This window comes from Coffea arabica, chromosome 2e, assembly GCF_036785885.1.
Source record: "Coffea arabica cultivar ET-39 chromosome 2e, Coffea Arabica ET-39 HiFi, whole genome shotgun sequence".
Classification (NCBI taxonomy): domain Eukaryota; kingdom Viridiplantae; phylum Streptophyta; class Magnoliopsida; order Gentianales; family Rubiaceae; genus Coffea; species Coffea arabica.
The window spans coordinates 33010494-33023275 of NC_092313.1; the positions used below are offsets into that span (position 1 = coordinate 33010494).

At 35.2% G+C, this 12782-nt stretch overlaps 1 protein-coding gene across 1 annotated transcript; it reads left to right on the forward strand.

Moving 5' to 3' along the window:
- Positions 1-548: 548 nt before the first annotated feature.
- LOC140036231 (uncharacterized) lies at positions 549-11786 on the forward strand. The gene is made up of 6 exons (XM_072077563.1): positions 549-852; positions 1067-1109; positions 1442-1530; positions 2657-3899; positions 8785-8857; positions 11778-11786. The coding sequence occupies exons 1-6, from the start codon at positions 549-551 to the stop codon at positions 11784-11786; spliced, it is 1761 nt and encodes a 586-aa protein (XP_071933664.1).
- Positions 11787-12782: the final 996 nt, after the last annotated feature.

The window sequence follows — 12782 nt, forward strand, 5'->3', positions numbered from 1 at the left end:
AGAAGTACTCAAAGGTGTGAGAAAATAAATACTTTTTTGAACGAGTACTTGAACGATAAAATGCGACTATATGAATTCGTTCGAAATTTTGATTTGGCAATAGCATGGTTTCGACATACTAAGAGCAAAGTAGTTCACACAAGCGAAAACACAAATCAGTGTTAACCAAAATTCTGCCCGAACTAGAAAACAGTGCAACAGAGGTGTTTACAAGGAATGTGTTCTTCGTGGTGAGGAAGCATTTGAACAAACAAGGGCGTCTAGTTTCTGAGGGTTGGAATAAGAAGGGAGAGAGTCGCACATATTATTACTCAAAATATTGTGGACATAAAATAAGTTGGAGAGTGGATTATCATAGGTCACGGAGAAGCTAATCTGCTCTTGCATGAAATTCAAGTCAAAGGGAATTCCTTGTGCTCATATGTTTCGTGATGGTGGTTGAAGGAATGAACATGATCCCAGAATCATGTATTTCAAAGTGGTGGACAAAGAGAGTGAGAAATAATAATAGGATGATAGCATTTGTTGCACCCGAACAGATGACACAAATGGCCATATATGGCACTTTAAAGTCCAGTTATAATAGTATGTGTTACTATGCCTCCTACATGGATGATGAGTTTAATAAACTGCAGCAGATGTTTGACAAGCATTCAGTACAGCTGAAGGAGAAATGCATTGATAGAGAATATGGGGGAGACGGATTTGTAATGGATTCAAGAGTGATGACCGATAGAAGTAGAAGAACATTCGAAGTGTTAGACCTGAAGGAATCTCGGGCTAAAGGTGATCACAAGCAAGCAGAAGCAAAGAAGAAAAGAAAGTGTGGACATTGCAAGTACAAACCAAAAAGTACGTAGTTATACAGTTGTTATTATTAAACATGAACCGGACATTGAATGTAATAAAGAAAAAGTAGGTAGTTTTTGACATGTTATTATGTGCATTAAAACATAAACTTAAATCCAAAGTCCATACAAAGTAAACTAAGTTAATGCCAATGCAAGAAAGTTGAAGTGGTGTAATGTTAGCGTTCTGATAGCTTAGTTGATGTGATTACTTGCAGGCACAAATGATTTAACATGTAATGAATTGGTTGAAGACTGCAGGTAGGCCATAACCAATGAACATGCCTATACAATAAAATTTGCCACAATACAGCGGTGCATCGTGATTGGATGAAAAATTGTTTGGATAAATCAATGAAAAATTCATTTAAAATTGGTATGGGCGGGAGCGAGTCTGGCGAATGGAGACTACAAGCATTTGTGGCTGAACGATGCGGTAGCAGTGGAAATGACACAGGTGACCAATAAAAAATTCCAGTTGAAAGAGAAATGATGAGTTGTGATGCTGAGGTTTGAAAAAGTTGTTAATTCGTCGTGAATTAAATGGTTCATTGATATTGGTATCACTGATAACCTCTCCACTTTGTGTGCAGGATGAACTTGAGAGGGGAAACGAATTCGTCAATACAATTAGGGTACTTGACCAAAATGGAACGGTCCATGTTTAAAAACATGGATGCGGGTATAGGGCGGTCGGCGTGAAATTTATACTGATATTTCAATTGGTGTATGCCTCGCCAAAATGGAAGGTCAATGCATAAAATATCAGTTGTTCACACAAGAATTTGGGCATGAATCTATATGGTACTTTTGTTACTTGTTTTTATGGTTGAGTTCAACTCTGCTATGAGTCATGTTTAACTTGCATGCTACTCGAAATGCCAGTCTTTAATGCAACGCTAAATTTCTAGTTAGTGATGGCTTATTGCGGTGACTATTGTTCTCTCTGTCTTTGCAGAAGGTTCAAATCCATTGCACTCCTGAAGTCACAAGGGTGTGCTAATTGGTCAAATTGCAAGTGCTGCTCTTTGGAAAAAGGCAAATGGGTTATATGACTTGTTGACCAAGGTCAACAATCTCCCCCTTTTTGATGATGACAAACAAAATGAAGATTTCTTTGATCAAATAAGTTCAAATAAAACTCCCCCTTAGAAAATGCCAACATACAAAGAAATTTCAATAAATCCTACTCCCCCTTTTGACATCAATCAAAAAGCAAACTCCCCCTTTATTTTCCAAATCAAGACCATATAGAATGACAAAACTTTCATGATACTAATTGTAAGTTTTTATAGGGTTCTTGGGAGTTAGTACAACATGATCTAGCAATCCACATGGATTTCATACCTTTTCTCATATTTTTCTTTACATAGCAATCATTTTGCATATGTCCAAATTGACAACAAAAGTGACACATGATAGAAGTATTTTGCACATAAGTGGATTTAATGCAACTAATTTTCTTACTTCTTATCATATCAAACTTATTTGTGCCTTGAAAAGATTTGCTTTCTTTTGTTTGAGAAAACTTTTGTTTTTCATTTTGGAGAAACTCGTTCAAGTCATTAATTCTTTTCTTTAATACATTTTGTTCCTCCAACATTTTTTCATAAAACTTTGTTTTCTCTTCCAACTTCCTTTTCAAATTATTTTTGCAATCAAAAACATTTTTTTGATTTTTTAAATCATCATTTTCCATTCTCAAACATTTGTTTTCTTGAAAAAGTTTGGAGTTTTCTTCCAACAAATCATTTATTTTTGTTTTCAAATCTTTATTTTTAGCATGCAAGGTTTTGTGAATAATTTAGGGGAAGATGGATGTAGCATCACTGTGGCCCTGGAATCCCGTTATGGTGATCCAACATTTTCTAAGCTCTTTGGCAAGAGCATCCGCATTGATCGTATCCAAGGTCTGGCCGATGCTGTCACATATGAGCGTAATTGTGAAGCTCTGATGATGCTCCAGAAGAAAGGTTTGCAAAAAAGAAATCCATCAATAGCTGTTGTGACTACGCTATTTGGAGACAGCGAAGTTGTTAGATTGCTCGAAGAGAATCATTTAGTAGACTGGACTGAAGTGGAACTGAATGGCTTGTTAGATAGTAAATCATATGACGTCTCGCAGAGAAGAGCAATTGCATTGGGTCTAAACAGGAAGCGACCTGTGCTGATAATTCAAGGTCCTCCTGGGACTGGAAAAACAGGTTTGTTGAAAGAACTTATTCCCCTTGCGGTTAAACAAGGTGAAAGGGTGCTTGTAACAGCACCTACAAATTCAGCTGTTGACAACATGGTTGAAAAATTGTGTGATAGTGGGATCAAAATTGTTCGGGTCGGCAACCCAGTGCGAATATCTCAAGCAGTAGCTTCGAGATCTTTGGTTCAGATTGTTAACGCCAAACTTGCAGATTTTCAAGCAGAGATTGAGAGAAAGAAGTCCAATTTAAGAAAGGACCTTAAACATTGTTTAAAGGATGATTCTTTGGCTGCTGGCATACGTCAGCTCCTGAAGCAACTGGGAAAAACAATGAAGAAGAAGGAAAAGGAAACTGTTAGAGAAATTTTGTCTAGCGCTCAAGTAGTTCTTGCCACAAACACTGGGGCAGCTGATCCGCTCATTAGAAGGTTGGACACCTTTGATTTGGTTGTTATTGATGAAGCAGGTCAAGCCATTGAACCGTCTTGTTGGATACCAATTTTGCTAGGAAAACGATGTATTCTTGCTGGGGATCAGTGCCAGCTTGCTCCTGTTATTTTGTCTAGAAAAGCTGCTGAAGGGGGTCTTGGAATATCTCTTCTAGAACGAGCAGCAAGTTTGCACAAAGGGATTATGGTAACCAGGCTGACTGTACAGTACAGAATGAATAATGCAATAGCCAGCTGGGCTTCAAAAGAGATGTATGGTGGACTATTGAAGTCTTCTTCAAGTGTCAGCAGTCATCTTCTTGTAGATTCACCCTTCGTCAAGCCCACATGGATAACAAAGTGCCCTTTGCTTTTGCTTGACACAAGAATGCCTCATGGAAGTTTATCAATTGGTATCAGAGCTTGGTCTCTTTTGATCAAGCTTAACCGCTTAGAGTAAAGATCATGGCAACCATAAAAGTTTCTTTTTTAGAAGGGCAATCTATTGATAGACCACCTATGTTTAATGGTTCTTATTTTAGCATGTGGAAACAAAGAATGATGATTTTCTTACAATCCGTTTATATTGAATTATGGTATGTGGTAGAAGATGGTCCTTATGAAGCCAGAATAATTGACTCTATCACTAATTTGAGTAGATTAAAGACTAGACAAGAATTGAATGAAAAAGACAAGAGATACCTTTCTTTGAATGCCAAGGCCATGTGTATATTGTACAATGCATTAGATGTAAATGAATCTAGTAGGATTAAAGGTTGTAAATCAGCTAAAGATATTTGGGATAAATTGTGTGTATTTCATGAAGGTAACCAAGATATTAAAGAACAAAAGAAATCTTTGCTTGTTTCTCAATATGAATTTTTCAAAATGCATCCTCTTGAAAATGTTGATAAGATGTGTAGTAGATTTTGTGACATTATTCAAGATCTTAAATTGCTTGGAAAAGAATATTCTTTGGGTGAGAAAAATAGAAAGATTTTGAATGCCTTGCCAAAAGAATGGGAAAACAAAATAAATGCTATAGAAGAGGCAAAGGATTTAAATTCTATGTCCATTGAATCTCTTGTGGATACCCTAACCTCTTATGAATTAAAGCTGAAATTCAAAGTGCAAGAGGAAGAAAATGCAAGAATGTATAAGAGAGGCATAGCTTTTAAAGCATCTCAAGTGGGGGATAACCCATCCTTCATGGGTAATGAAATCATGGAAGTGGACAATGATATAACTCCTCACATCAAAAGTTTCAAAAAGATCTTCAACAAGAGATGTTCAAGAGGAGATTGCAAAATTACATGGGATGAATGCAATTCAAAAAGAGAAAAAGAAGAGTTGGCCCAAATGGCACTAATGGCCGTTGGAGAAGATGAGGTAAGTTCTTATCACTCTTCTTGTGATGAAGATAATGAAGATGATGATGTGAAAATTCTTATGATTAAAATGCATAAAAGTTTGAGAAAATCTTATGCTAAAAATAAAGATTTGAAAACAAAAATAAATGATTTGTTGGAAGAAAACTCCAAACTTTTTCAAGAAAACAAATGTTTGAGAATGGAAAATGATGATTTAAAAAATCAAAAAAATGTTTTTGATTGCAAAAATAATTTGAAAAGGAAGTTGGAAGAGAAAACAAAGTTTTATGAAAAAATGTTGGAGGAACAAAATGTGTTAAAGAAAAGAATTAATGACTTGAACGAGTTTCTCCAAAATAAAAAATAAATGTTTTCTCAAACAAAAGAAAGCAAATCTTTTCAAGGCACAAATAAGTTTGATATGATAAGAAGTAAGAAAATTAGTTGCATTAAATCCACTTATGTGCAAAATACTTCTATCATGTGTCACTTTTGTTGTCAATTTGGACATATGCAAAATGATTGCTATGTAAAGAAAAATATGAGAAAAGGTATGAAATTCATGTGGATTGCTAGATCATGTTGTACTAACTCCCAAGAACCCTATAAAAACTTACAATTAGTATCATGAAAGTTTTGTCATTCTATATGGTCTTGATTTGGAAAATAAAGGGGGAGTTTGCTTTTTGATTGATGTCAAAAGGGGGAGTAGGATTTATTGAAATTTCTTTGTATGTTGGCATTTTCTAAGGGGGAGTTTTATTTGAACTTATTTGATCAAAGAAATCTTCATTTTGTTTGTCATCATCAAAAAGGGGGAGATTGTTGACCTTGGTCGATCAATCCTTGGTTTTGATGATTAACAAACCAAAATGTAGATTTGGGCTAATGTTTTTATGTGAGCAATTTGTTAGAACAGATTCTTGTGGCACAAAAGAAGAAGCAAAAACAGGGCACTCATGTGGGACGTCCGAAAGGAAGCTATCGGACGTCCGAAAGGATGAAGAACATCAGGAAGGATATTCTGTCGGACGCTCGTGAGGAAGCATCGGACGTCCGGAAGGATCGGACGCACCCCTCGGACGCACATCAATCGCATCGGACGTCCGAGAAATTTCGCAAAGATTTGATGACTCTCTGACGACGTTTGGACGCAGGGTTCGGACGTCCGACAGGTGGTTTGGACGCAGGGTTCGGACGTCCGACAGGTGGTTCGAACGTCCGACAGGCCAACGGCTAGTTTTGACAGCATTTAATATTTGACCGTTGGAGAGCCTTTTGGAGCCATTTCTCACCTTCTATAAACACCCCAAAGCACAAGAAGACATGGGACTTTTGCCAACACAAAATACAAGCTTACAAGTGAGATTTTTGAGTAGAAAGATTCTTTGTTGGTTGTATAAGGGGTTGGGGAAGTTGGGTTGTGAGGTTGCTCAAGTGAAGGTTATTCTCTAGGAGGAGTAAAACCTTGGTGAAGGTGAACCTATCACTTGAAGTGGTAAAACCTTGGTGAAGGTTGCCTCATTTGTATAAAATAGTTCTTAATTGGGTGAGTGGTCTTTCAAGTGTAGGTTGTTGAGGGTTAACTAGAATAGTTGTAAAACTCCTTGGCTCAACCAAAGAGTGTTTGGGGTGAGGAAGGAGTGAGCCTTCACTTGTACATCTTGGTTAGCATCACCATCAATTGAAGAGGCTATTGGTTTGATATTTGGTTTGCATTTCTTATCCTTTCTCTTTAATTAAGTTTTCTTTATTGTGCTTAAATTTGATATATCTTTGTGCATCATTGTGAATTTGTTTGTACTCATTGGGTTGCACCGGGCACTTACATGACTTCTGAAATTATTCGACACATAGTTTTTCCTTGAATTTTTTGATCCTTGGCTCCAAAAAAGAAAGTTCACTAGTTGAAGCTTTGGTTTTGAGATGAAGCGGATGATAATTATTCTTCTTTCTTGCGGATGGACATGCTGGATAATTATTCTTCTTTCTTGCAGATGGACATGCTGGATAATTATTGGTTGGGATAAGAGAGTAGGATACTGTGTTCTCTGGCATCCTGTGGCCCGAATTTTAGATATATGAATTATGACCCCAGCATCGCATGGCTTGCTGGACTATTTGATCCTAATATTTAGTCACCATTAAGCTTTCATATTTTGCAATGACTCGAGCATTCAGCATAATCAAATGCCCATGCTGGCTATAGCCATCAAATTCAAAAGTTCTTTTTCAAGTATTTTCGACAAAAACAGATGCTGTATCAATGAAACAGCAGTTATGCAATAGCATTTGGACTAGATTTAATTCCAGTTAGGAAAATTCTTAGTATCATTAAACCATGCAGCGGACTTTTATTCCAGTTTTCCACTTTTTTTTAGTAAGTTTTGCCTAAAAATTTATGATAAAAAATTTATAATAATAAATTAGTTTAAATGTCAGGCCCCATCAGAGGCACTCGACAATAGGAGACGATACGTGCATAAAAAATAGTTGACAATTTGTTGTTTACAGTAACCAAATTTGTTTCCAAAGCTTTTTACAAATGAAAATTAATACGAAACATTGCATATTTTGTGGCTCCATAACAAGCTTATATAATTATTGCGTACACGCTGAGATTTTAATTTGCATAGTACTGAATTCGATTTTACATATAATTGAATTAATTTTAAATAGGTAGTCCAAATCAGATAGCCACAATTTTATTGGCTTTATTCAGTTACTCATTTGAACTTAATAACATCGCATACCCATTTGGAAGTGCTGCATGAATAGAGAACTTAGAATGGAAGGTTAATAATGGTTCCATTTGCTAAGAAATTATAATTATATTAAAGGTAAATTATATTACTATTATAATTACATTAAAGGTAAATCTGCCAACCGAACACATAAATTATGTATATTTGCAATATCTTATAAATAGGTTTATGCAGGCAAAATATAGTCCAACTACACACAAAAGTTAATTCATTATTACATCAAAATTATCTCTATTATTTTACAAATTCAACCCACATACGTGCATAAGGGATATTTATCGAATTAACATTGCAGTTATATTTATATACTCCCATTTTTCGCTTCATGCCCCCATGTAAAGTAATCTTTTTAATGTTTGTTATTTCCATGGACTTAAATTTGTAATACAACCCTCTTTCTCTTTGAAGGTTTGTATTACAATGGAAATGTTAGGGAAGGCTGTATGAAAATGTCAGAAACGTATACGAGGTTTCTACAATTAGTATAATTTGTTAATTAGCCAAAATTCTAGCAAAAGGCAAGCAAATGCCCCTTATTTTTCCATTCTGATGCATGGAAAAATAAGGGAGCATTGTGCAAATAAATAAAAAAAATTCACTTTATATAGTTCGTTGTGACAGCCAGGCTTATCCCCGCCTTTGTATGAGTTTGATTACAATGGACATAACCTATTCCCTCCGAACCCCAAATTTTGAATTATAACATTCAACCAAAACTTGCTCAAACTCCTAGGCTCCGTCATACAAATACACATTGAGTATTAGATTTTTTTTCGCCCTTCAAGCATCGAACGCTAAGATATATAGTTTATTCTTCCACCTTCTAACATGAATTTTTAGCTATATGAATTGAAATTGTGCAAACATAATTTCATTATTTTTATGTGTTAAAAATTTAGAAAAATAAATTGATGAGTAGTACAAAAGATTATTTTATCCCCGCCTTTGTTTGAGTTCTGATTACAAAAGACAAACCGTATTCCCTCCAAACCCCAAATTTTATTTAAAGCAGTCCTCCCTTCACAGTTACTGAGCATTGTGTCTGCTGTGTTTGAGACAAATAAAGTGAGGCGGTGTAGCAGAGGAGATTAAACTTTTGAGAATGGCTTCATCCTCGTCTGCAGGCTCCGTCAATAGTACGCTATGGCTGACATTATTTTACCATTGTGGTCGTAGCTGTGCAGTTCGTGTTGTTTGGAATTCTGAAGCAAATAGGGGCCGCCACTACTATCCGCGCGTTAACTCCTCGGTAAGTGAATCGCTATAACTGTTGCGTAGATAAAATTTCGATTTTTCAGATACTTCTTGTCGCGCCCCATTTTTGGAAATAAAGAAAAATAAATTAAAAGTTTAAAAAGTGAATTTTAATTCAATTTTCGATTGAAAAAATGATTTTTGATTTAAAAAGAAAATGAAGAACATGGGTCTAAATGGGACTTCAAAATGCGACGATTTGACCCAAAATAATAGTTTAAAAAGGGTTTTTGAATAAAAAATCGGAGTCACCACTTGGTATTGAGTTGAGGTGTACCAAGTCACCTAAAAATGAATTTTCAAAGAAAAAATAGAAAAACCCTTTTTAAACGACCCCAAGTCTACGAAAATCAGAGAAAAAGATTCGGGAGTCACATTTGAAGAAAGGGAAGGCAAGGATAAGAATCCAAGGCACCCTTTCAACCTAGCCAAGACTAGTTGCGCGATTTAGTCAAAGATTTTCTTATTTTAACCTAAAGATTTATCATATTTGGATACACTATATGAATACAAACCCTAGACCTAAGAGAGTATCGGGGGGTCAAAATATCTCTTCAAAACTTAATAGGTGCCAATCACATTAATTGTGACGCCCAATAAAGACTCTTCGAAGAAGTCACGAATAATGCAAAAACATGAAACTCTAAAAAAAGGGAAGGAAAATAATAAAAATAATCATAATTATACAAATATACATGTCCTAAAGGAATGCATCATGTCGGGTATGGGGAACTAATGTTCATGACTCAATTTTCCCTTTAACAGAGGGAATATGAGCGTGCTAAGGTAGAAAGCCAAACGCGTCCATATACCATACTCAAGGGGTGTTTCCCTATCTAATCAAGCAAATGCACTACCCTAATTCTATTTCTTAAATAAAATGCAAGTCTAATGTTATGTTTTCTTACAAAGGGGTAAGGAATATACATATAAGGGAAAATACGGAATATGGGATATAAATAGAAGGGAATATGGGACAAAGGATGTACATATATAAGAAAGTGTCATGCAACATGGTAAAAACCCTAAAAGGTGAAAAACATGCATGAAATGTAGTGATTCACACAAACATGATCTAATGCGTAAACGGTCTCTAAAGGTCTAGCGTTGGACTAGCCCATGTCTATGAATTCCTACTAGCATTGGACTAGTGGAAAATCGAGAAAAGGTCTCAACTAGCGTTGGACTAGCAAGAAATCGTAAAAAGGGACCACGACTAGCGTTGGACTAATGTGGTGACGACATGTATTTATTATAGTCTAATAAACCAGATAAAGCATAATAAAGCAAATAAACACATAAATCACATAAAGCACATAGCACATAGGCATGATATCTAGATGTAAGACCCTAAGAAAGCGAGTAACACATAACACACAAGCATGCAAAACATATAAAGCAAATAAAGCCCTAACTATTACACTTGGAGTGGCCTACTACAATCTAAAAGGGGATAAAATGAAGTAAAGCAAGCCTAACTATTACAACTTGGCATTTAAATGCCTTCTAAATGATTAAAATTAAACTAAGATAAAAAATTGGCATAAATAAAACATATAAAGAAATGAAATAAAACATTCAAAAGGCATGCAATTAAACACATAAAGTCACATAAGTGCATATAGAGTCAAATAAAGTCAAAATAAGGGATAGGGTGTACCTCCCTGGAGTTGGAGCCCTAATGAAGTGAAATTACTCATTTACCCTCCAAAATAATAAAAGGGTCAAGACATCACTTTAATGAACAAATGATCACAAAAAATGGAAATAAGTACAAAATTGAATCACTAAAAGCATTTAAATAAGCTAAACAGCCCATATTTAACAAATAAAGACCCAATTGCTACGCTTAAGCCACAAAACGCCAAAAATTCCACATAAAATCAAATTAACACCATAAATCTAGAAAAAAGTTTCTAAACCTTCAAATTCATCCTAAAACTCATGCATATTCTGTCCAATAATCGCAATGAAGGCACATAAAAGCAAGAAAATATTTTAAAGGACAAAATTGATGAACTTTTACGATTTTATGGGCCATAGTGGCATGAGGAGAAACATGTGGGGTTGATTTGCAATTCTTGGAAACTCTTTTCATGCAAAGCATGCAAACACTATGATATATTTCTGCAACAAGAAAGTTGAAGCCTCTGATGAGGGCTTTCTACAATCCAAAACAACACAGCCACAACTTCATGCACACAGATTTCGACAAACATCTCAAATCTAAACCCAACGTCGAGTTCTTACTCTAGGGAACAAACTCCTAGCAGAATCACTAAAATGTCAACAAGACTCTCCCATTTTAATTGAAGACAACAGATTTCGGGAAACATAAGAAAGATGCAACAACAAATTTTGGGAAACACAAGAAAGATGCAATGCTGCAAGAAAATTTCAGGAAACAAGACTCTCCCAGTTTTTGAACAACAAATGCTTTCTGCAATTCTTATGTAGAAATCTCACACGGAAATTCAGACAAGACCAACTGACCTATCATCCAAATATTCCTTGACAACACTGAGCACTTCAATTAACAAGTGAACTCAGGGTTATTGCCTAGAAACACAAGCTTCAACAAATCATACCTTGCAGCCAAACAATGACAACCAAATAGAAACTGAAGTAAATAAAGTTTCAAAGCTGCAACTCTAAACCAACAAACCAGAAGTTCATGCAAAGTAACATAAAACTGGATAGATTTAACTTAAGTATTTCCATAAGATGCAACAAAACAACACAACCAAGTGCCATGAATACTTGCCGAAATCTTAAATTCTAGCCCTTAAAGACATCAGACCCAAACCTGAAAATGAATACCAAATGCATGGTTAATATTCAGGTCCCTTCCAGTTTCAAAATGCATTCACAAGAAAGCAATCTTCGTCACTGATTTGTTTTTACAATTTTTGCAGGTGAACTGATAGCATGCGATAATCTTAACCCGGAAAACAATCCCAAATATTCATCAAACTTCCTAAACCTATCACCGAATTCATCGAATTCTAATATGGTATAAAATAGGTAATGAGATTATGAATTTGGTACCAACCGATTTCGCATTCAAATTCGGTAATTGAAATAGGGTACCGCATTACCCCATTCGAATACCAAATTGGTATATAAAATTATATAATATATAGATAAATGTTATTTAATATTAGTATATACTACTAATATATTATTATATTATATAGGTAAATGCTATTAATAATAATTAATATATGGTATTATCATTATATCATGTACTTATAATAATAATAATATATAATAATGTACAATATATTATTTTAGTATTTGTTAATTGTTATATGACTATAATAATACAAATATATAGTAATACATAACAATATAAGATATACCAATTTGAGCAGAGGAGGAATTCGTTAGACCCCAGATTCGTTCATCAGTTTCAAAGCTAATGACTTTTCCAAACACAGCTTTAATATCAGATGTTATTCATGGCATTCTAATCAAGTAGAGAACAAAAACAAGCCTGTCAATCGAGCCACAGCTTCAGCAAACAAAGAAAAAAGGAAACTGATATGCCCGAGCTTCTGCAACAAGTCGAAAGATTCAATCTTGTTGCAGCAAAATCTCAATCTAAGGATTCTAGCAGGCGACTTACTTATTACCATGGATCTAGGAACAAGAACAAGAGGCCATACTCACAAGAGAAACATCACATCAGCCATCAAGAACACCGAACAAACTCATGATTCATAGTCCCATCATTTATTAATAGAAACTATCTATAAGAAAAGGCGAAAAGAAAGGCTTATAGTACCGTTTCCGGTAAAGCTCTCGGCAACAATGGTGGCAGTGAGTTCCTCTTCCGTGGTTGCCACCAGTTCCAACTCTCTTTTAGCTCTCAGCCTTTTCTTTATTTAGTTTCCTCCTCCCTATTTCCTTGCTTTGGT

Bases quoted from the DNA above. Each gene is read 5' to 3' on its own strand.
- LOC140036231 (XM_072077563.1), top strand. From the start codon at position 549: ATGGCCATATATGGCACTTTAAAGTCCAGTTATAATAGTATGTGTTAC. The intron at 853-1,066 runs GTACGTAGTTAT...GATTACTTGCAG, and splicing joins TTGCAAGTACAAACCAAAAA to GCACAAATGATTTAACATGT. The intron at 1,531-2,656 runs GTATAGGGCGGT...TGAATAATTTAG, and splicing joins GTTTAAAAACATGGATGCGG to GGGAAGATGGATGTAGCATC.